Source organism: Ceratotherium simum, chromosome 14, assembly GCF_057802395.1.
Source record: "Ceratotherium simum simum isolate JZ-2026a chromosome 14, ASM5780239v1, whole genome shotgun sequence".
NCBI lineage: Eukaryota > Metazoa > Chordata > Mammalia > Perissodactyla > Rhinocerotidae > Ceratotherium > Ceratotherium simum.
In genome coordinates this window covers 38,470,137-38,494,340 of record NC_141913.1, presented here as the reverse complement: position 1 = coordinate 38,494,340, position 24,204 = coordinate 38,470,137, and the positions used below count along the sequence as shown (strand labels likewise).

Below are 24,204 nucleotides of genomic sequence, written 5' to 3'. Positions count from 1 at the left end.
TGCAAAGAGTTGCCAGACAAACATTTACATTTATAAGGGAAATCTCCATTTGTAAAGGTATCTCTTTCTCTGTATTGGGAAGAGGGGGGGATGGCCTTATCTGTGAAAACTCATCAGTATGGAAGGAGAGGACTTAAATCTGCATACTGTAAAATCTGTCTCCCTTCTGTCTCCCTCTCCACCCCCAACATCCTCCTTTGTCTTTAGCTGAAGATGGTATTTAAGATGAGAATCTCTGCCATTTTGTTGAGAAACACAGTTTCCTGGGTTTCTCCCATGTATACATGTTATTAAACTTGGTATTATTTTCTCCTGCTAAACTGTCTTTTAATTATTTGGTCAGCCATAAGAACCTTGAAGGAAAGGGTGGAGGGGGATTCTCTCTCTTCCCCAACAATATATAAAATTGAAAAAAAAAAAAAAACTTTTCACGTGACCACACAGAAGTCTTACTTTATTATTCCTTGTTCCTCCTCCAAGTGCAGCATATTGTACCACCTTGAGCTCAAGCCAAAAATCTAGGAGCTGTCCTTGATGACTGTTTTTCCCTCACTTCCCACATCCAATCCATCAGCAAGTTCTGTTGGCTCAACCTCCGAAAGATCCCGGAATCTGATTCCTTTTCACCATCTCTTCTGTGACCAGCCTAGTGTAAGCTCTCATTAGCTGTTGCAAGAACTTCTGCCTCCCTATCCCTGATTCCAGTCTAGCCCCTCCACAGTCTGCTCTCCACAGAGCACTCAAAGCAATTTTTTTACAGCATAAATCTTTCTTTAAATTAATTAATTAATTTATTTATTTAGTGTGTTTGTGTGTATGTGAGGAAGATCAGCCCTGAGCTAACACCCATGCCAATCCTCCTCTTTTTGCTGAGAAAGACTGGCTCTGAGCTAACATCTGTGCCCATCTTCCTCCACTTTATATGGGACGCTGCCACAGCATGGCCCGACAAGCGGTGTGTTGGTGCGCACCTGGGATCTGAACCTGGGCCACTGGCAGCGGAGCGCATGCACCCAACCTCTATACCATGGGGCCAGCCCCCAACAGCATAAATCTTATCATGCCCCTTCCCTGCTTACAGCCCTTCAATGGTTTTCCATGACAATTAAAACAAATTCCAAGGGCCTTGATTCCTAGTGTCAAGGACTAGATACCCTAAAAAGCCCTACTGATGAGGTCCTTGCCTACCTCCTCGTGCTCTGAGAGGTGTGGAGAGTCTCCTGCTATTACTCAAATGGCCTTATTTTGCTCAGAACAGTGATGTCCTCTGAGATTGGCCGGACAGATCTTCTTTTGGCCCATCTCCAAACCCTACTGCTCTGATCCTCAAAAACACTTCCCCAACTTCTTACAAAGGAAATTCTTCCTTTAGCGATTCATGCTTCTCCTTTCAATCCAATACACAATATCTCTGGCAGATGTCATCCATAAAGCTAGTTTTCCTTTGTTATAATGAGAGAGGCAGGAGAAGACTATGCTACAGGCTCAATGAGGAGACATTGTCAGCACAATCAGAAAGGGTAGGTGAAGTTAAAAAGCTACCAACTTTTACAGCTTACAATAATGAAATCCTGTTACTTTTACTAAAATCTCTTGAATTCAACCACAACTCTCCATTCTCTTTGCCAAAAAAAATGAGCTGAATCTGATCAGTTCAGGCCACCACTATCTTTTGCCAGCCTCTGGTCTTGCCCCTGTGGCATTGCAAATGTCTCCCTCCAAAGTGAACTTTTCAAAAGTAAATCTGATCAATTAACTCATGCATCCCCCAAGGGTTTAAACACTTTCAAAAGTCCCTGTTGACCTTAAGATAAATTTAAAACTTCTTGGTAGACAAATAGGATCCTTCAAGATCAGTTTCATCTCTCCCCCTTATATCTTCCCATTCAAACCCAAAAGGAACCGGAACACCTGTAGTTCCCATTATAGAACTTTCCTGCTGGTAACAATAAGCATTTCCCTCTTATTGCTCTTTCTGGTCATTTATGGTGCAGCTGCCATGTCATATTCTCCTACCCTAAGTGCTATTAATAAGGTCCTCAATGCTCACCCTACTTGACCAATTTCACACTCTATTCTAATTGGCTGTTCACCTCTTACTTCCCTATCCCTCCATCCCAACCCTCACTCCAAGACTGTAGTTTCCTTGAGATTAGGGACTCTCCTAGTACCTGTTATAGCTCAGCATCTAGCACAATGAAAAACATATAGTAAGTGTTCAATAAATATTCGTTGAATGGATGAATGAACAAATAAATGGATTGCTAAGGATTAACTCTATTTGTAGTTCACTATTGTTTAATAATTATGATTTCTGCACAATAAATATAATACAATTAAAAAGAAGAATTAACAAACAACAGATTGAAGGAAATATATGTATCAAATACAATTTAAAGACTTCCTTTAAATTTTATAGGAAAAGCACTGAGACTCTAAAAGATAAACCATTCCCTCAAAAGGAAATAATCCCAAAAGGTTTGAATTCCTTCTAGCCTAATCCAGTGCTGGCCGATATAGAATCAAATGTGGTGCCATGTCTAATTTTTAACCATAGGCTTGATCTCTCCCTAGAATCAGAGAGAACATGGTTGGAGTGTGTAGGGGAAGGAGAAAGGAGGGGTAAGAGATGAGGAAGGCAAAGGCCACATCATGGAAGGCTCTTAAGTCATCCCCAGGAATTTGGAACAGGAGCCACAGAAAAAAATGGAATCTGAAAAATGACATGCTCATTTGGGCAGCTATTTTAGAAAAAGGATTCTGTCTGGAATATGGAAGCTATATTAGAATGCGGGGGTGGAGGGGCGGGGAGTCGAGAAGACAACTTAGAAGACTCTAGCAGTAATCTAGATTTTGTTAAGTACTTATGTGTGCAAAGACAAGGGAAGAAATTATCTCCCAGCTTTCTGGTTTAAGAACCTAGTGTACAGTATAGAGAAGTCACTGGCCAAGGCAGGGGAGAGGCAGGATTGCCTAGTGATGATGAACTTGGTCACTGGAGTGTGCCTTTGCTTCCAGTTCTGTCACTTCCTAGCTGTGGGACTTTAGGGGAAGTTCTTTAATTTCTTTTTGCCTCAACTTCATCATTTATGAAATGGAAATAATCTCTAAAGTGGAATAATATCTTTCAACAGTTGTCCTAAGGATTGAGGAAATGCATGTAAAAGCAATGAAATAGTGCCTGGAACTTAGTAAGATTTTTAAAGCATTGGTTGTTATTATTATTATGCAAAAGAAAAGCAGAATCTGGGGGAGGAGATAATGAGTTCAGTTTAAGGACATTTTAGGTTTCAAGTATTTGCCTCAGGGACTTCCCAGGAAAGATGTCCAGGGAGCAGTCTGATATCTGGGGCTAGCTCAGGAGAGAGATGTGAGTGGAGATGATAATTTGGGAGTTTCCTGGGAGTTCTCAGCCTACGATTGAAGCCATGTGAGGGATGCAATTACTGGGGAAAGACCATGGAATCCATCATTTGGCAATGGGAGTGGAGTCCAGGAGAGGGACCTAGGACTGAGGTCTCTGAAACTGAGGTCAAGGAAACAAGTGTGCCTAGAACGTTGTCCAGAGTCCACTCACTTGAGTTTGAATCTGCCTAGAGTGATGGCGCCACGAAATAGAAGACCTAACGTTAAATGCTAACACCACCAGTGACTGTGAGGGAATAACCAGATAGATGACCTGGGAGAGGAAGAGAGGGAGGAAAATAACCAAGGGTTTTTCTCCACCAGATGAAGATCTAGAAGTGGCAGCGGGGAACGAGACCCTTCACTTAGCACATCCTTTACACAGGTTGCAGTACAATTGATTGGGTGATATTCCTATCCTGAGAATTTTCTGATTATCATAATTACATCCCATCTTTTGCATTTTCTTAATTATGCAATTACAAACCACTTTCAGGGGTACGTGATCACATAGTCAAATCTAACGAATGTTGACGAATAAATGTCTCGTCTATACCTAATAATACGTGGTCCTACCCTAGAACTACAAATCTGTTTTTAATTGATTGATATTTAAAATCTATAACTTTATTTCCAAATACAAAAAAAGGAGAATTTTGAGACACTCTCTAAGGAGGCAATTCGTTTTCAGATCTTCTAAAACATATTCCACACTCCCTTTCTCCTCCTCCCCTCTTCAAATCTCGCTTTTTTCCGGCGGGGAATCTCGCGAGAAGTCGAGTTACCATGAATTCCCCCAGAGGCCACTGCTCTTCCTCTTCCCGTAAGCGGCCTGAGGTGAGTGTGTCGTAGCCATGTCTTTCTTAGTGCTCAATCCTCCGGTCATCGCCGCCATCCTGGCCTTGGGGGTGCTGATCTTGAGACCTCCGGGAAGAGGACTCCCGCAGCTACTGATTCCTCGCTGAAGGCGGTGTTCCTCTGCGCGGGGGGACGTGTCGGAGCGCCCGACTTGGCGCGACTGGGGTGTCCGGTCTCTGCGTCCCGCAGAGGGGCGCGATGGACGGGAATGGGGGCGGCGGGGGTACTGCGGGCGGCCCGTGTTCGGGGCGGCCTCCGACGCCTGAGGTCCAGTGTGTCGCGGTGAGTGTTGGCCGCAACGAAAGTTTGGGGGGAATAAAGTAAAGTGGGATGAGGCTTGACTCATTTGAACGTGAGTGTTGCAGACTCGCTGGCGCTTAACGTGGGTGATATCCTAAAAAGCGTGCGGAGAGATCGCGTTGCTTGAGCAAAGGGGTTTTCTGTAGGGGGAGCATGTAGGGGCTCTGGAGGGTAGTAGTTGAATTCTATTCCGTCAATGCGTGGGGTCGGTTTACGCCTGAAGGATCTAGAGTTGGATGGAATCAGGCGGTATTTGCTTCCAGGGTGAGAGAGGGCTGATGAGGTTCTTGTCACTAGTGGTGTCCACACTGCTGTAGTCACTGGTGGATGCACAGGAGAAGAAAGCTCTGAATGGAGAACGGGGTAGCTGCGGTGATGGCATTTCTTAGGACACCTTTGGATTAATCATGAAAAGAACTACTCTCTGAGCAGCTGTTCGTAGCATTTAAGACGTATTTAAACTGTTAGTTACTGTAAATGTGTATTGACAGAATTAATTCTGCTCCCTTCCAGGTGATCTCTGAAAATGGTTCGCTACTCACTTGACCCAGAAAACCCTACAAAATGTAAGTGAACAGGGGATGCGTGTTTCTTATTTTGGGGTAAGAGAAACAATAAGATGCCCAAAATTAACGAAAGGTTTTTTTTTTTAATTTTTTAGCATGCAAGTCACGAGGTTCAAATCTTCGTGTTCACTTTAAGGTACGTGAATCATAGCTATGCTCTGAAAGAGTCGTTCCACGTGTTTGGAGTTTTACCCCTCTAAAAAGGTAGCTGCAGTGATGCGTTTCTTAGGACACCTTTGGATTTACCGTGAAAACTAATCAGTTCTGAGCAGCCACCTTTTAGTCATTGATCATCAGTGTATAACGAGTACTGTGATTTAGGATTTGTGGAATTGGGTAAAACTAGCAGAGAACTACTTGAGAACCTAGTGTACAGATTAAGATATGGGACGCATCGCTGTAGTGACAAGACGGTGGAATTAAAAGATACTACAGTGAATAAGCAGGTTTAGGGTTCATTTTTCGCCAGCTTCAAACCAAGCCTCCCTGGCTCTCAATCACAGATATTTTTGTCTCACTGTATTGCATCACCTCCAAAGAATGGAAAGGTTTTAGCTGTTGATAATATGTGGACATTTTGAAAATCTGAGAAGTTAACGTTTCTTTGAGAAATTGTGATCCTTTATCATGGTTAACGCACGGTTTATATTATTATACTTAGAACACTCGTGAAACTGCCCAGGCCATCAAGGGTATGCATATCCGAAAAGCCACCAAGTATCTGAAGGATGTCACTTTAAAGAAGCAGTGTGTGCCATTCCGTCGATACAATGGTGGAGTTGGTAGGTGTGCCCAGGTGAGAATTCGTGGCTGCCATTTGAAAATGCAAATTGTAAGGGAAAGTGATTGGGTGGGATAAGGTTGCTGTGATGACCATCTTAGGACACCTTTGGATTAACCGTGAAAAAAACCATGTTCTGAGCAACCTTGATGTTGGATAAAATTCATCTTGGTTGTAACATTGATTTAAATTAGGAAATGACTAATAGTCTCTCCATTCTATTTTCAGGCCAAACAGTGGGGCTGGACACAGGGTCGGTGGCCCAAAAAGAGTGCTGAATTTTTACTGCACATGCTTAAAAATGCAGAGAGTAATGCTGAACTAAAGGTACAGAAACCATTAGCACCTTTATAGGCATCCAACTTGGGTGGTGGTTCAATTAATATTACCATTGTCCAGATTTGTTATATAGGCAATAAAATAAATACTATTAGAAAGGAATATAGTTATCAAATTGATGGCCTTGGTAATGGTTAATGTGGTTTGTTAACCTACATTCATAATGGAGAGATATGTTAAATTTCTGTTAAAAGTTAAACCAACGATGTAATCAACAAAACACAAGTTTATCCATTTTGGCCATTATCCATTACCCTTTTGCATTTGGAATTCTGGGCCTGAACTGGGATTAAAATGATGTTAAACCCTTCTAGCTGCCAATCCATGCTGCCAAAATGCTGTTTATCACCAAGGCTTCGAAATTGACACTAGCAGATCCTATAACTCCCCTTCTCCTAATGACCTTTAAGGAGGCCACTTACAAACAAAGTGCATTTAGCACTGAGTTTTGGTCATTAATTAGATTTAAGGAAGGACACTTAGAATAGAGGTGAAAAGAAATGCTTGAACAAATAAACTATTTAAAGTCTTAAGGATTGCCTTTCATAAATGGTTTCATCAGGGCCAGCATGGTGGCGCAAGTGGTTAAGTGTGTGAGCTTCAGTGCAGCGGCCCGGAGTTCGCCTGTTCGGATCCCAGGGCGTGCACCGACGCACTGCTTGAGCAGGCCATGCTGTGGCAGCATCCCATATAAAGTGGAGGAAGATGGGCACAGATGTTAGCCCAGGGCCAGTCTTCCTCAGCAAAAAAAGAGGATTGGCAGATGTTAGCAGAGGGCTGATCTCCTCACAAAAAAAAAAAAATGGTTTCATTAAGGCAGGGACTTGATTTTCCAGTGATGATGTTAAATGATAAAGAGGTTATCTGATTTTGTTCCCCCTTTTCTCTTCCCAGGGCTTGGATGTAGATTCTCTGGTCATTGAGCACATCCAGGTGAACAAAGCCCCCAAGATGCGGCGCAGAACGTACAGAGCTCATGGGCGGATCAACCCCTACATGAGCTCTCCCTGCCACATTGAGATGATCCTTACTGAAAAAGAGCAGATCGTTCCTAAACCAGAAGAGGAGGTTGCACAGAAGAAAAAGGTAAATTACTTCGTCCTTGCTCAGTTTCATTTATGTATGATGATTAGATTTGTGGTTGCTGTGATGACTAACTTAGGACACCTTTGGAACAACCGTGAAAGAAAAGTATCCTGAGCAACCAGCAGTCTTCTACTCATTTTGTTTTGGCTTTCATGGGTCTCATTTGTTTCTTGACTAATTGTATTAGAACTTGGTATTATTCAGTACATCAGAACTATATGATTATCTGCTGATGGCCCCCCTAGATGTCCATAGCCACTCCAAATCCAAATGCATCATGTCCAAAAATGGGCCCTTCCCTCCTCTCCACGCCCCTCCTCCAACTTGAATAATCTTGTTTAGAGTAAGTGATCATTCAGTTTTTTAAGCCAGGAAGCTGGGAGTGGTTCTAAACTACTCCCTACACACTTAATGAATTTAGCTTCTGTTGATTTTATCACTTAAATAGTATCTTCATTGTTGCTGCCACTTGGTGTTTACCAGCTGGGCTCCCTGCCTCAGAAGCATAAGCTTTCCCATTTAGTTTCCTCCTGTCTGCCCCTCCCCCCATACCGCTTCTGTATGCCAAAGGACTCTATGTTGAAGTTTGCAATTTTTCTTTCAGTGAACTGCAACCTACTCCTTTAAGATGTAGTTTGGGTTCCTTCAGGAAACTTAATAGTTCTTTTATTTTTTTCCCCAGATATCCCAGAAGAAACTGAAGAAACAAAAACTTATGGCCCGGGAATAAATTCAGCGTAAAATAAATGCAAATAAAAGTAAAAGCAGAATGTTAGTTGTCTTTATTATTAAATATATTTCAAATGTCCTCGCGGGATGGATCAAACAGGTTTCTCGTGATTAGAATTAGAAACATATTGTTTGCCCTGTGCCATAGATTTTGGTTCATAAACATGCTGTTTTGAATCTCTAGGTGCTTCTTTGTATAAGATGGAATTAGAACATGGGAAAATGTCTGAAACTTTTTTCCACTTTGAGATTCAACAGTTACCCATTCACGAGTTTAGTTTTATGGCTTTTAGTATATTGATTTATGCATCTATCGCCACAATTTTAGAACATCTTATCCCAAAGAGGAACCTTGGCAGTGGTTAGCTGTCACTCCCAAACCTAGGGAACCACTTTTCTATTTGTGTATATATATTTGCCTGTTCTGGATCTTTTATGTAAATGAAATCACAATACACTCATCCCTTGGGATCTGAAGGGGACGTAGAGGGCCTGCTGTATGTGGCTGTTTGTCACTGGCTTTGACTTAGCACGGTCGGTGTTTTCAGGGTTCATCCATGTAGCGTTTTATCTGTGCTTTGTCATTGGTTAATTGATTATATGAATATACTATTTGTTGAACATTGGGGTTTTTTTTTAACCTATTACAAATAGTGCTGCTGTGAACCTTTGTGTAGAACAAATTTTTGGGGTGGGCATGTTCTCGTTTCTCTTGGGTTATATACCCAGAGTGGAATTGCTGGATCATATGGTAACTTTGAATAAACTATGGAGAAACTGCCAGATGTTTCCAAAGTGGTTGTGTCCCACCAGCAATGTATGAAGGTTCCAATGTGTCCACATCCTGTCCAAGGCTGATTATTTCTAGCTATCCCAAACATCCTGTCCAAGGCTGATTATTTCTAGCTATCCTATTGGATGTAAAGTCGCATAGCCATTTCTTTTAAACTAATACCCGCTTAAAGTTGACATTACTTCATGTTAATTTTCCCTGCCCTTGAATTTAAGACCCTTTTAACTACAGAGAGAATAGCCACAACTGCGTTTGAAAACAGCCTAGCTGTCACATGCAAATGGTGTAACCTTTCCTATGGGTGGTGAACCAGTGGCACGGGCGTCTCTGCTGAATCACTGTTCTGAATTTCGTTCCAGTATCCGGGCGGGGGTACACCGGAGCCCGGCTCTGCCGCGCCCCCGCAGGCTTTGAGCTCACGGCGGCAGCGCCGGAAGCCGCGCCGAGTCCCCGCCCCGGCGTCACCGCTACGTCCTGTGCGCCCTGAGGTTGACGCAGGCGCGCCTTTGTCGGCCCTTTCCGCGGGGCCCATTGGCTCGGGGCGGCCCGTCCCTCCCTCCGGAAGTGCGGACATCTGCACCGGGCCTTGGTGGTCGCGGGTGAGCAGGGCTGGGGTTCCCCGGCAGGCCCAGGCTGGCGGCTGGGGGTTCGGGGCGGGGTGGGCTGTGGCCTCGGCGCTGTGGAGCCGGGCCGCGCTGTCGAAGCCCCGCCCGGGCCGCGGCTCTCCCGCCCCCGGCGCCTCGCGGCCCGCCGGCGCCCTCCCTCCGGCCTCCGGACGCGCGCCCCTGCCCCCTGTCCGCCCCTCGCCCTTCACCTCTACCTGCGTCGGCGTCCACCCCCTCCCGGCCTGCCCGCCTCTCCCTTCCTCTGTGTCCGTTTATTCTCCGCCTTGGCCTGAGTTGTCGCTTTCACTTCTCTCTGCTGTCGTCTTCACCACCAGTCACTGATTCTCTCCGTCTTTTCGGGCCTTGTCTTGGGCTCGACCTGCCGCCTTGTCTCCAGTGAAATGATATGCCGAGCTGGGTTACTTAAAGGGAGGTGGCGTTCCCCCTCTACACCTGCCCCGTTTCGGAGACAGCCTCAACCTTTCCTCTCGTTGTATTGGACTTAGTCGAATGAAAGAAAATTCCTCTTCTCCGACAGTTTTAATCCATTTTGCTCGCTTTCTTGTAATATCCGAGAACTAGCTTGGAGAGAGTGAAGAAAATAATTTTGTCAATTTATCGTAGCCACCTTCTAGACCTTTCTAAGCCACATTTTTCTCATGTAATATGAAGTAAAATACCTCACTGAAGAATCATGAGGATTAAGAGATAAAATACGGTGGTTTCGTTCTGAAAGAACTAAAAAGTTTTATAAAAGCCATCATTATAAGCGATAGTAGTATTTGTTCTTGGGAGTTTAAACACAGCAATTACAAGCGGGTAAAAATGAGGCTTTATGATGGAGGGGTTGGCAGTCTTCAGCTTAAAGTAGTGCTCGAGCATCGCCAGTGGTTTTGTAGGGTTTAGTTGGTTTTGAAGGTTTGGTGGAAAGGGAGTAACATGGTCATCGTGTTTTTGGAAGGGTAAAAAGCATTGAGCCAGGAAACCAGAAGAGAATTCTGGTCTTAGCTCTAGTTACTAGTTATCTCTGTGTGAACTTTGGGCAAGTCACAGCTTTTGCATCTGGATTTTCCTTTCTTTGTATGGTAACAACACTTAAGTAGCATTTAATATATGAAGACACTGTTCTGAGCTTTGTATTCCTGTTAATTTATCTAATCCAAGCTACATCCCCGCGAGCACATAGATACTGTTCTTGTCTTCATTTTACACGCGAGGGAATTAAGGCACGGACTGGTTAAATAATTTGCCCAAGAAGACCCTCTAGAGAGTGGTGATGGCAGGTCTCAAACCCAGGCAGCTGCCAGCCAGTCTGCTTGATTGCTATGCTGTGGGACCAGTGTGCAAGCCCTAAACCGGATCACCTCTTAAGTCTCTTCAGATCAGATTCTAAATGTCTAGGCCAAAAATAATGATTCCTTAACTCACTGCTCTTTTGGCCTATTTTAGTCAAAGAATATCTTCTTTAAAATTTTGGAGCAAAATACTTCGGTAAATTGTTCTTTTGATTTGACGAGGGGATTGTTTTAAAGAATCCAGTTATGAGTCCTTTGTAAAAAGCTGGTCATTCCTTGATGTATATTTACATTTTTATTTGTTTATAGCTCTCGTCATTCATTTCAAAGCCACATTCAGATTGGATTATCTATACCACTGTTCACTTGTATTGTGAATAATTATAAATTGCTTCTGTGTAGTCATGGTGCTCACTCATTTGCCAACAAATACCACTTAATTTACAATATTTTGAAAATAAAAGATTTTAGTATCCTGAATTAGCCTTAGGTACTGTTCTGTAGCTGCTTAGTTTTCAAGGCCTGCTCTAAGGGATTAAAAATTGTTATAAATTTAGGAAGTCTTTGGTTAATATATTATGGAAGTAGTATTGGTTCTTTTTCAAGAAATTATTGATTTTGAGAAATTCCAAGATGATTTCTAATCATCAAGAAAATTAGAGGTGTTAATTTCTGGAAATGGACAACTTATATATAACAATAAAATTAAATAAAATTTTGTATTACTTGGTATACCTTAATTGCCATGAAAAAGAAAAGCAAATATATTAAGGGAGAGTGGTTACGTGGACAAGTCCAGCTGATTTTGCAGCCTAGAGGTCTTGCAAAGTGATATCTCAGGAGGGTTTCATTTTATAAGATTTGCCCTTAGCATTGTAGGTTTGGCTAATCAATATTGTCAGTCCATGAAGATGATTGGTCCTTTATACTCACACTAAACTGGGGTATGTCATAATTACCAATTTCCTTAATGTTTCTGTGTCTCATTTGCTTTATCTTTAAGTGGAGATAGAATGGGTACCCAACCTCACTGGGTTTTTTGAGGACTAAATGAGTTGATATATGCAAAGGGCTTAACTGCCTAGCACCCAGCAAATGTTGGTGTCGTTCCTTTATCATCAAATTTATGGTTGAGGAGCAGTGATTGGAGAGGTCTCAGGCAGAAACCTCACTATTATTTTTGTGTCTGCCACCTATTGTTCCTTTACCTTGCAGATAGCATTTTTATTTAATAGACTCTTGCTTTTAGCTAATGGTTTAATTTAAGTTTTTCCTTCAGTGTAGAAATAGTCCTTTCAAATGTCTTAATCTAGGTAAATTCCTTCCGTCATTAATCTATTATGAATTAATTTGTTTTTCATCGCATGTAGCAACAGTTGAGGAGCTCAAGCCTGGGACAATGGTGTGCATTCCTTGTATCGTCATTCCGGTTCTGCTCTGGATCTACAAAAAATTCCTGGAGCCGTACATATACCCTCTGATTTCCCCCTTTGTCAGTCGTATGTGGCCTGGAAAAGCCATACGAGAATCCAATGATAAAAACAAAGGCAAAGGAGACTATAAGGTAAGAACATTAAAATGTCTTGAATAAGGTTGGGTTAGGGGGGTGATCACTCAGGGTAAAATACTTGGCTTTTTGGAAAGGCAAGTTCTTGGAACCAGAAGCTTCATTAATGTGTCTTAAGTTCCTTCTTTTATAAAATAGGAGCTTGGGGTTTTTTTTTAAGTAATTAGCGTTCATTTTAAACTAAGGTTTTAAACTAGGCCTCTGATTAATGCATTTGCTCCTTGCCCTATGGCCAAGATGATAACCAGTATTTCCTGGCTGATAAGAGTAATGGTAAATAGCTAATGGATAAGAAGAGATGATACTAAAACAAGCCAGTTTCACTGATAGCTTTGGTAAGAGATTTAATTGGAAGGGTGATAGAGATTTTTTTTAAAAAACAAAATGAGGTTATTTTTTAAAATGAATACCTAGACCACTCTGTTGTCTTTAGCATTGGTACTTGTTAAGTTCTACTTAGACTTTGTTCACCTGCACTAATTTAGCCATCCTGCATATTTCTAGAAGCAGAGTTTGTTCATTCTGAAGTTTGTTGTCTGTTTTTAAAGAGAATATCTCTTACAGTGAGTATTTTGTGTTGTAATGATATCTACAATGGTTTTTCATTTTAGGGTGCAGACATGAATGGATTCCCAATAAAAGGACCAACAGAAATCTCTGATAAAAAGAAGGACTGAAGTGATTGTCCCAAAGGATCTCATTGTTTTAAAAATGGACCTAATATGAAGCACCTTCTTTGTAATTGTCTCTGATCTTTTTCTCTGAGACCAGAACTCGAGATAGATAGTTTCGATATTTACCTGATGCTAATCAGAAAACACGCGGTAGTATTTATATTTTAAATGTATTTAGTTATATTTAATAACCTCATTCCTGAGTTCCTTTTTCATTAAAGTAGCTCTCATTTCTATTATTGCCGTTTGTGCCACTAGACACTGTTACTAAATCAGTACCTACAAATCCTTGGGCCTCTAGCCTCTATTCAGGCTCTCCTGGTTTGAGTAGAGTACAATTTTACTGTGAAACAGGACGGTGAGACTGTGCAGTAAAATGAAAGGCCGTTTTGGAGATGATAATGACATGAAACGTAAAGATGTACTCACTGTCTAACACAATGGAGCAGCTTATCTATGAGAGTAGTAGTTACTGTTTATTGCTCTGAGGAAGATACAAAAGACAGGGAAATAGGGGAAACTTCTTTGAAAAATGGAACACCTTTTACGTAAATGTCTAATGTATATCATAATAAGTTCTAATCTTTGTTGCGTTCCTTCTAGTCCTACAAAATGTATTAAATATTCAGTTTAGCTTGTGCTTCTTTTTTCTTTAAAGTTTAAATATTTAAAGGGAAAATTTTCACCACCATCAGAAAGCAGGATTATAATAGTGTGATGGCATCTGGATAGTTATGGGACAAGAATGTTTTCTTTTTTTAAAGAGTAGATTGTATCAGTTACTTATTGTTGCATAACAAGACACTCCAATATTTAGTGGTTTTCAACAACAGTGACGTGACTGGGCATTTCTTTGCTGGTCTGGGCCTCTCTATATGGTCTTTCATCCCTGGGCATCTTCACTTGAGCGTTGGGATCTATAAATATTCAAAGATGATGAGACATATTTTTATATCATATTTATTTATTCCCTCTGAAGCAAGGAGAGGTTAGAAGGGGCTCCTCCCCTTGGGTCCCCAGTGAAGTCCTAGGTCCTAACCAAGGCTCTGTTAAGTTATGTGTCTGATCAAGTCATTGATTCACCCTGGACTTCAGTATAAATCAATAGATTTCAACTTTTCTGCCCCAACCTCCCTGAGGGTTAAGATAAATTCCCTTTAGCAACTAAATTTAGTTAATTAGTTTGTTTTTGAAAGGTATAAAAACAGCAAATATCGATAGTAAAACAATGAAGAGCAAGTTAAATGAAAAGTTAATATTCTTTCGCTACTCTCATTCCTTTATTCTAGCTCCACAGATGTAACCACTTAGTTTTTTTTTTGTGTGGCCTTCTAGCAACTTTCTTAAAATTAATTTGTTTTTATTAAATATATCATTTTTTTAAAATCAAATAATATTGTGAGGTTTATGGTGTCCCTACTCTTTTAGTGCCCAAAGGCTTTACTCAGTTTTTGCTTTTGTCTTATGTTTTATCTCCGTATTTCTAAATAATACATACATTACTGCTATTTTTTGGAGCTGTCAACTTTAGACATTGACTTCCTGCTGTGGTTGAGATATAGCTGTCTACACTGTGTTCCTCTGCTTCTCCCACACATCCTCATGTGTTTTTGTAAATTTTGGTTAGGTCACTAATCAGTGTTTCTGTCATTATGAGTGCACAAGATACCTTCTATTTGCCCCTCCAAATCTGCTCCCTTCACCCTACTTTTCTGTCCAAGAAAGCTGTGTGGACTACATCAACGGACTCCCGTGGCCTCTGGGATCTGTTGGTTTGGCCAGTGGGGATCTGCAGCAGGAAAAGGGAGGGAGGGAGGGAAGGAGTGAGGTCAGGGTCTTTATTCCCTTGGCTCCTTCCCTTCAGGCCAAGCGTGTTCCTCAGCCAAGGCCACTGAGCCTCAGGGTGGCCAACACCACTGGACTCCTTGCAGTTTCCACTAAGGCCTCTGTCTCCTTGCCCTTTTGGGCCTAGGGGCGATAGCATCTCTCAGTACTGGCTCTGGGTCACTGCTTTGTCTCGAGGGTGACATTGTTTCTTGCTGGACACTGACTGATACAATGTAAATACTTCTCACTGCATAGATTATGAGAGTAGTGTGACTGAGTTTCCTTTCAAGTAGGAGAGGTGCTTCGCTGAAGTTATTAATTAACTACTTTTTTCTCCCATACATTTCCTCTCTTGACCAGTTATTGCTGAGGCCTGGAGCACAGTGGCAGTCCTTGGGACTTTTCTTTACCATTCCTGTGTTGAATATCTTGTTTCCTGGATCCCACGTTGTCTTTCTGGATTTACTCCCTCGTGCTTTCTGTAGCACACCAGTTTTCTAATTCAATACTCTTAAGAGGTTCAGTATGGATAATTTTGAAAAGATCCCCCAGGTCATTCCAGTTCATTTAAACCCACCCTGCTGAGAATCACTGGTCTCCTAAGGCCTTTTCCGCTTCTAACAGTCTCACACTCGAGCACTGGTTCCAGTCTTATATTTTACGTACTAGTAAAAAAAAAAGTGTTTAAAAAGATTGAGGGGACTCATACACAGTTGAGGTCTTTTTATTTTGCCAAGCAGGAATATATTAAAAAGCTGTAATTTATTATCACCATTATTTCATTTAATTTTATTTATTTATTTTTTCCCCCAAAGCCCCAGCAGATAGTTGTAGGTCATAGCTGCATATCCTTCTACTTGCTGTATGTGGGATGCGGCCTCAGCATGGCCGGAGAAGCGGTGCGTTGGTGCGCCCCCCGGGGATCCGAACCTGGGCCACCAGCAGCGGAGCGCGTGCACTTAACCGCTAAGCCATGGGGCCGGCCCGCCATTATTTCATTTAAAAAAAGACGTTGTGACACCAAAAGAATGAAAGAGAACGTGAGAATAAAGGATAACAATAGCCCATTCATTTGAAAAAGTTTATGAAAAGTTCACTATTCATATTTTTCTTCTTTTTATGGTTGATTGGTGAAAACTTATCACCTATCCTTGGACTGGATTTGATAGCCACTGTCCTACACCACACTGGCGTTCTCTTGCCCCAAAATATCAGTCCTACCATCTGTCCATCTAGATTTCAGGGTAGCCTTTCTAGTAAGAGCTATTATTTGTTAAATGCATGTGCTTGGCACTGTGCAAGGGTATTTCACACACGTGATCTTATCGGATCCTTATAAAACTGAAATACAGTCAAAGAAACAGAGTCATAGAGTTTAAATATGTTCAGTGGACAGACTAGGATTTCAAAGCCGTGCTCTTAACCTACGTTATTTTAAAATATTGACTCGCTATGGAGCTGTCACAGCTGCTGATACCATGTAAGACCATAGTGGGAATAACTGGGCAGAAATGGAGAGGGGAGTGTGGACTACTCCGTGATTGTGGACTGGTTTTAAAGTTTTAATTTTGCTCACTTTGCAGCATGACTTTTTAACTTACCTACTTTCAGTAGCTTATTTTTGCGTTCGTTCATTTTAACTGCATTTCCTATCTCTTTTTGTGAGATGGGCTCATCTCGGGTGATTATTCTAGGCTCGTCTGACTCGGGATTTGTCACGTGTTCTTTTTCATTACTAAGCTGCCTTCCTGGGAAACGGGAATCAGCACTTCCTCAAAATGACCACCACCGGCATGTGGATCTATTCAGCAGACTGACAGGTCGGAAAAGAACTTTTAACCACTGGTCTTAGCCTCCTGAACTCTCTAAAGCTGATTGTCCTGAGTTCACGCATATCAAAAGGAGGAAGAGGAGAGAAGTCTCCTGTGGTTTCCTCCCCAGGGAGCTAATGGTTCCATCCTCAAAGCCATCTTCATTAACATGGTGACTGCTCCTTAAGGAAGAAGCAAAGACTGTGAGCAAACGTATTAAGTGAAGAGAGAGGTTAAATTGATAAGGTGAGAACTGTCAATGAACTGTGAAGGCCCCGTGTGTGATAAGTAGTCACAAAATATACTAGCCACTCCACATGTTGAGCTGGTATGGACCTTCAGGTACCCCTAGCTCAATCCTCTCATTTCTTTTTTTTTTTTTCTTTTTTTGTGAGGAAGATCAGCCCTGAGCTAATATCCTATGCCAATCTTCCTCTTTTTTTGCTGAAGAAGGTTGGCCCTGAGTTAACATCCGTGCCCATCTTCCTCCACTTTATATGGAACGCCGCCACAGCATGGCTTTGACAAGCGGTGCATCAGTGCGCTCCCAGGATCCGAACCTGTGAACCCTGGGCCGCCGAAGCAGGGCGTGCCCACTTAACCACTTGAGCCACCGGGGCCGGCACCCCCTCTCACTTCTACTAAGGGCAAAAAAGGGTAAAAGAGGTAGCCTAGGTACTGGAACAGGGCAAGAGTGGAGTCTCCTGCAGGACTGCCGTGTACAGTTGTGCTGTGCGTGCACTGCCCAATTTCAGAGAGCATCATTCACATGGACAACAATGTAAATGATGCTCCTAGACCTATACATTACACACCCACCGTTTAAGCCGTACACAGAGGTCCTGCTCCTGACTTGTAATTCAGCAGGTGAACTTTCATACTTCCTTGGTGTATTCGTTTTCTATTGCTGCATAACAAATTACCACAAACTCAGTGGCTTAAAACAACACAAATATGTTATCTCACGATTTCTGTAGGTCAGAAATCTGGGATTGGTATGGCTGGATTCTCTGCTCAGGATTTCACTGGGCAGAAACCAGGATGTTGGCCTCGTCTGTGGTTATCTAGGCTTCCAAGCTCACTGTCAGAGAATTCATTTTCTTGCGGTTGTAGGACCGAGGTCCCCGTTTTCCTTCTAGTCAGCCAGGCACCGCTCTCAGCTCCTAGCGGCTGCTTGCAGTTCCTTGGCGTGTGGCCTCCATAAGCAGCTCACTGGATGTTCACTTTCTTCCAGGGCAGCCAGAGCACATCTCTGATTTCTAATCTTCTGGGACCACCAGAGAAAATTCTCTGCTTTTAAAAGGCTCATGTGATTGAATCAGACCTGCCTAGATAGTCTCTATTTTAAGGTCAACTAATTTGGTACCTTAATTATACCTGCAAAATCCTTTCACAGCAGCACCTAGGTTAGTATTTGATTGATATTTGGGAGAAGGTGTGTGTCCGTCTAGGGGGGCCATCTTAGAAGTCTGCCTACCACTCTTGGCCCCTTTCCTGACTAATGATTCTAGTCCTTTGGTTACTTGGGAATCCACTTGTGATCTGAGTCCCATGGTCTCCACCTATCAGTGCCCCCAGGCTTCACTGATTTTAAACTCTGAAGAGTTTATAGCTTTGAAATTTAAAGAGCTACTCAGCATGGCCTTTTCTGACCCCAAATTGGATGGCTAGAAATCACTTCAGATGGGGAGATGAGGAAGGCAGTGAAATAAATAGTGTATTTCACATCAGAAGAAAAGCACATAAACGTATGACAACGTGTTTCAGCAGGGTAGTACAAATTAAAACCACAATGGGAAACCACCAGAATGGTAAAATTAAAGCTCAAGTGTTGAGAGGGTGAAGAACAGAAGGAGTTCCTATATACTGCTGGTGGGAGTGTAAATTGGTACAACTACTTTGGAAACCAATTTGGCATTATCTGGTTGATAAAGTTGATATAAAGTTGAACGTGCACGTACACTATGATCCAGCCATTCCGTTCCTAGACTCTAAATACCAGAGAAAAACATGTATCTCTGGAGATGTACAAGAATATTCATAGAAGCATTGTTTATGTAATAGCCCAAATACAACGGAACCAAAAGCCCACAAAAGTCCATCCAGATTAGGAACGATGAATAAATTGGTGTCATAAACCCTTTTATAATGCTTTAAGTGGGTTTCAAAAAATTCCGTTGTGTAAACCATGGGATAATATTATTTGGGGTTAAGGAAATGATGGGGGTGAATTTGCTTAGCTCACCTGATCCAGGGATCCAAAAGCCAATCAGCAATCATTTTATGTCCAAATTCATAAAATATGCATATACTGGAATACTATGTGTCTAATTGAAAAATAGAAACCTCATTAAATTGGAGTTGGGAGGCCAAATCGGGGAGCTTGCCAGCCCCAGGTCAACAGCAGAGCCCAACAGGATGAAGAAATGCTTTGTTTTCTTTACCAGCAAGAAGCTCAGCCAATGAGAGACTGTCACAGCTCAGCCAATGAAAAGACACTACACATCGAATTCTCAATTGCTCCAATGGACTCTTTGTTTACAATAGCCCTCCCAACCTCCTCCTCCCGTCTATAAAAGAGTTTTTCCTCCCTACCTGCTAGGGGACTTGCAGGTGGCTTCCCATGGTTGCAGATTTCGAATTGCAATTATTTGCTGACCCCGAATAAATCCATTTTTGCTGGAGAAATAACTGGCTATTTGTTTAAGGTCTACTTTGCAGCAATGAAAAATAAATGAAATTAAAAGTAATCCGTGTTGCTCAAGATGTGAATAATGGTTACTTCTGGGAGGTATTGATTGGAAAGGAGAACAAGCGGGCTTTCTAGGGTGTTAGAAATGTTCTATATCTTGATGTGAGTGGTGGTTACACACATATTTACGTATGAAAAGATTTAGATATACCCTTAACATTGTCGGTTTACTATAGGCAAGTCAATAAAAAAATTAATTAATTTAAAGAGTGAATTCTTAAATGTATGCATCCACATGGATAAATCTCAGAATTTTGAAGGAAAAACAAGTCACAAAATAATACACACTGAATAATTCTTTTTATATAGTTCAAAAACAGGCAAAAGTAAACAATATATTTAGGAATACATACAGAAGTGGTAAAACAATTTCTAAAAATCTAGAGACTTATTAGCAGAGACGTTAGGATGGTGGTTACCTTTCGTCGAGGGAGATGCAATCAAGGAGAAGCACAGAGAGGGCTTCTGGGATATTGTTACTATTTCTTAGTTGGGTAGTGGGTTTCACAACATTGTCCTTTAAACTGTGTCCATTATATATTTCTTTTCATGACATGTTTTACAATTAAAAAAACAGCAGCAGCATGGATCAGCTCTCCAAAACTCTTCACTTACCAATGCATCTTTCCTAAATTTTAAATTTTATTCTACAAGTAATACGTTAAGGTATTCTTATTGTAAAATATTTTTAAAATACAGATAGTGTAAAAATTTCTCCTGACCCCCTGTTTTGTTTGGGGGGCAGCAAATTAATGGTCACAGACTAAAACTGTCTTTGCCAATAGTTTATTTAACACAAGTTCACTGTGAGATTTATAATAGTATCACAAGCCAATAGCCTACAGGATAGTATCTCTTAATAATCCAATAAAAAAATAACACACACCCAACCAATGACAGAATAATCACACTCTTGTTCCAGGCAAGGGGAAATAAAGGAATAAAGTCCAAATTTAACCCAGGTGTACCTTTGTGTATGACTATGCACTGAGGAGAGAGGGTTAAACCAACCAAAAGCTGACTTCCAGCTGCCAGCACACAATAAAAGTCCCTTGTTGCTACAGCATGTTGCTGGGGAACGACAATGCCAAGGTCGGTGGGCAGGCTGATCTCCTACATGGGCCACTGAGGTTTGTCAACCCTACTGATAAGGGAGTCACCCTTACCATGGTAGGAGCTAATGCCCCAAGGTCTTTGGACAGTTTATTAAGTCAGCAAAGAATGCCTGTTGCTTCTCTACATGTTCTTACTTATAAGCACCCCAACACTGTTCATCCAGTGACCTACTGAGTGCTTATCAATGACAAGAGATGAGATGATGACATCCTGACAGAACTTACTTCAATCTTTTTTTTTTTTTTGGTGAGGAAGATTGGCCCTGAGCTAACATCTGTTTCCAATCGTCCTCTTTTTGCTTGAGGAAGAGTGGCCCTGAGCCCATCTTCCACTATTGTGTATGTGGGTCACCTCTACAACATGGCTTGATGAGTGGTGTAGGTCCAGGCCCTGGATCCAAACCCATGAACTGGGGCCACCAAAGCAGAGCACGCTGAACTTAACCACTACACCGGCCCCTACTTCATCCCTATATCAAAACAACAACTTTTTTTTTGGCCTGTGTCATAGACAAGTGGATTTGAAGTTGTAACCATGGGCCCAGTAGGACCAGTTCAACTGACCCCATCTTATCAACAGAGTAATTAAGAGTTGTTTTTCAGGAACTGAGAGTCGGCCACTTGTCCAGTTCAGGCCAGTTGAGACAACAAGACCAGCACCTGGGCCTGTGTAAATGCCAGATAAGTGACCCTTTTGACATCAAGGGGCCAAAAACTCTGCCCTCAGATCATACTAACACCACCATTTTGTGAACGTGCATCCTGTGAAGAGCCATGAAGCTTGACTACACTTGCACGGATCATCAATTACCTCACTTCTTGCCTCCAATCATCTATCTCCACACTTCAAACCACCTTGCCCTTCATCCCATAAATTTTGCCCCATGCTGTGGATTGGGAAGACAGATTTGAGAGTGTTGCCTCCTGTTTCCTTGATGGTCAACCTTGCAATAAAGCCTTTTCTTTTCTCAAAAGCTGATACCATAATAATTGGCTCTTTATGTGCATCGGGCAAGAGAACCCCAATTTTTTGTGGTAACACAGTCATATCAAACCAATACACACAACACTCCCTATCCTAGATTTTTTTTGGTGTCTTATTTCTTTTTCTTATTGTTGACTTTGAAGATAGACTTTAAACAATCTTAAGGAAAAGAAATGAAATTATGGGGCCAGCCCCATGGCCGAGTGGTTAAAGTTCCACGTGCTCTGCTTTGGCGGCCCAGGTTTGTGGGTTCCCATCTGGGCACAGACCTACTCCACTCACCAGCCATGCTGTGGAGGCATCCCATATACAAAGTAGAGGAAGATTGGCACAGGTGTTAGCTCAGGGCTAATCTTCCTTGAGGCAAAAAAAAAAAAAAGGGAGCCATCCTGGTGGTGTAGCGGTTAAGTTTGTGCACTCTGCTTCAGCAGCCTGGGGTTTGCAGGTTCGGATCCCACGTGCTGACCAACGCACCGCTTGTCAAGCCATGGTGTGGTGGCATCCCATATAAAGTAGAAGATGGGCATGGATGTTAGCCCAGGGCCAATCTTCCTCAGCAAAAAGAGGAGCATTGGCAATGGATGTTAGCTTAGGGCTAACCTTCCTCACAAAAAAATGAAAAAAAGAAGAGGAAGATTGGCAATGGATGTTAGCTCAGGGGGAATCTTCCTCACCAAAAAAAAAAAAGAGAAAAAGAGATGAAATTAACATATGAACAATCTTTTCAAAGCCTAGTGTTGGGGAAGAGGGAGAATCCCCTTCCATCCTTTCCCTTAAAGTTTGTATGGCTGGCCAAATAATTAAAAAGGCAGGTTAGCAGGAGAAAATCAAACAAAGTTTAATAACGTGTATACATGGGAGAAACTCATAAACTGAGCAACTCATCATTCTGACTCAGCTGCTCGCTTGAGTATTTTCAGCTAAAGATGAGGAGGGTGTGTGGGGGGGGTAGTGGTTTGGGATTTCAGAGGGGAAGAAGACAATTCTCATGGAGAGGGAAATGCAAATGTTTGTCTGACAACTCTTTTCAGGGCCACCTAGAGAATGTGGCCTGGGAGAGACAGAATTTTTGATAAGATGGGATTGTTGGTGCCTTTTCTATCACAGCATCTATTCTACATTACAGTACAGCCATCATATGGTAGTGGCTCCTTCCTGGAACAGGTCTTCTATGTTAAATTCTTTAGACAGTTTGCGAGGGGAAACTCAAATGTTCTTGGTGAGTCATCTGAGCCTTTATTGCCTTCAGCTCAAAATAATCTGCATACCAGAGTGGCGCATCTTCGGGCGGCCTGCCCTGAACACCATCACTAGTCATCTGTTATCTATTCTCAATGTTCATATTTTAATTTTTATTATAAGAATAGTACATGCGGAATTCCCACCACCTATAACAGTACCTGGCCCAGAATAGATACTCAATAAACATTTATGGAACAAATCATGAATATTCTTTCAAAAAATTATAATTCAGAAGTGTATGTGTATTGTAAAAAGTAAAAAGCTCTTCCTTACCTCCCTGTCCCCATGCTCTTTTAATTCTGATGATTGTGTCAAAAGAAAACCCTCTATCCTTTGTAAATCTCTCACTTACCACTTCTTTTTTAGGAAATTGTATCTTCTGATAGTCTTTAATAGAGAAGGGCTGTGTGCTATTTGGGGTTCATTGCCACCTTTTGAGGTAGTGGAAACTGTGATGGGTTGGTTCCTGTGATATTGTGATTTATAATATGATATATGTATTTGGTCTTTGTCCTTGTTTCTGGCACAGAGCTCCTAAAACTCTTGGAATTTCTTAAGTGAATAGAGCAATAAGGGTGTCTTTTGTTATGTTAATGAGGTGACCTGATCCGTACCTAAGGATGGTGGCTGGTTGCCAGGAGAATCAACCATGTGATTAGAGAGTTAGAACTTTCAGTCCCATTTCCCTGACCTCCAAGGAAGGGAGTGGGGCTGGAGGTTGAATCAATCCCCAAAGGCCAACGATTTAACCAATCATGACTATGTAGTGAAGCCTCCATGACTACCCTAAAAGACAGGTTTTGGAGAGCTTCTGGGTTGGTGAACACGTGGAGATTTGGAGAGAAGGGTGCATTCAGAGAGCAAGGAAGCTCCACTTCTTTTCCCCGTACCTTGCCATGTGCCTCTCTTCCATCTGGCTGTTCCTGAGTTATATCCTTTTATAATAAACCGATAATCTAGTGAGTAAGCTGGTTTCCTGAGTTCTGTGTTGCTCTAGCAAATTAATCAATCCCAAGGAGGGTGTCATGGGAACCTCTGATTTATAGCCAATTAGTCAGAAGTACAGGTGACAACCTAAATTTGCAATTGGCATCTGAAGTGGAGGGCAGTCTTGTGGACTGAGGCCTTAACCTGTGGAATCTGATGCTATTGCCAGGTAGATAGTGTCAGAATTGAGTTGAATTGTAGACACCCAGCTAGTCTCAGAGAATTGCTTGGTGGTGTCAGGGAACCACGCCCCACCCCGTTGGAAATTGACAACAGAACACTTTTAGCCACCATTTATATACCACAACCTCTGGGAAGCCTTCCCTTTCTCCCCTTCATGGGGGTCTCCTGCCCCTGTGCCCTGCAGCCTCCTTGCAACAATTTCCCTCCAGGTGACCTTGCACTACAGATAGGTGGGTACCTGTTGTGTCTTTCACAGGATGGTGAGCTCCTTGTAGACAGCCATCTTCCACAGTGCCTTGGGGGA

At 42.1% G+C, this 24,204-nt stretch overlaps 2 protein-coding genes and 4 non-coding genes across 6 annotated transcripts; all 6 read left to right on the top strand.

Annotated features, from left to right (window-relative positions):
* Positions 1-4,930: 4,930 nt before the first annotated feature.
* Positions 4,931-4,996, top strand: LOC147915307 (small nucleolar RNA SNORD58). Its single transcript, XR_015554365.1, has one exon. It is a non-coding gene; the product is annotated as a small nucleolar RNA SNORD58 (small nucleolar RNA).
* Positions 4,997-5,061: 65 nt separating this feature from the next.
* Positions 5,062-8,845, top strand: RPL17 (ribosomal protein L17). Its single transcript, XM_004422521.3, has 6 exons — positions 5,062-5,129; positions 5,225-5,265; positions 5,791-5,925; positions 6,139-6,237; positions 7,144-7,335; positions 8,018-8,845. The coding sequence occupies exons 1-6, from the start codon at positions 5,090-5,092 to the stop codon at positions 8,063-8,065; spliced, it is 555 nt and encodes a 184-aa protein (XP_004422578.1). The 5' UTR covers positions 5,062-5,089; the 3' UTR covers positions 8,066-8,845.
* Positions 5,338-5,402, top strand: LOC147915306 (small nucleolar RNA SNORD58). The gene has a single exon (XR_015554364.1). It is a non-coding gene; the product is annotated as a small nucleolar RNA SNORD58 (small nucleolar RNA).
* LOC147915305 (small nucleolar RNA SNORD58) lies at positions 5,991-6,055 on the top strand. The gene has a single exon (XR_015554363.1). It is a non-coding gene; the product is annotated as a small nucleolar RNA SNORD58 (small nucleolar RNA).
* Positions 7,391-7,454, top strand: LOC147915304 (small nucleolar RNA SNORD58). Its single transcript, XR_015554366.1, has one exon. It is a non-coding gene; the product is annotated as a small nucleolar RNA SNORD58 (small nucleolar RNA).
* Positions 8,846-9,326: 481 nt separating the features above from the next.
* C14H18orf32 (chromosome 14 C18orf32 homolog) lies at positions 9,327-13,632 on the top strand. Its single transcript, XM_087439194.1, has 3 exons — positions 9,327-9,456; positions 12,128-12,321; positions 12,936-13,632. The coding sequence occupies exons 2-3, from the start codon at positions 12,157-12,159 to the stop codon at positions 12,999-13,001; spliced, it is 231 nt and encodes a 76-aa protein (XP_087295320.1). The 5' UTR covers positions 9,327-9,456; positions 12,128-12,156; the 3' UTR covers positions 13,002-13,632.
* Positions 13,633-24,204: the final 10,572 nt, after the last annotated feature.

What these genes read in the sequence shown, in the direction of transcription:
- RPL17 (XM_004422521.3), top strand. Translation starts at nt 5,090, where the DNA reads ATGGTTCGCTACTCACTTGACCCAGAAAACCCTACAAAAT. An exon ending in CCCAGAAAACCCTACAAAAT is followed by an intron (nt 5,130 to 5,224) that starts GTAAGTGAACAG and finishes TTAATTTTTTAG; the next exon opens with CATGCAAGTCACGAGGTTCA. An exon ending in AGAGTAATGCTGAACTAAAG is followed by an intron (nt 6,238 to 7,143) that starts GTACAGAAACCA and finishes TTCTCTTCCCAG; the next exon opens with GGCTTGGATGTAGATTCTCT.
- C14H18orf32 (XM_087439194.1), top strand. Translation starts at nt 12,157, where the DNA reads ATGGTGTGCATTCCTTGTATCGTCATTCCGGTTCTGCTCTGGATCTAC. An exon ending in AAGGCAAAGGAGACTATAAG is followed by an intron (nt 12,322 to 12,935) that starts GTAAGAACATTA and finishes TTTTCATTTTAG; the next exon opens with GGTGCAGACATGAATGGATT.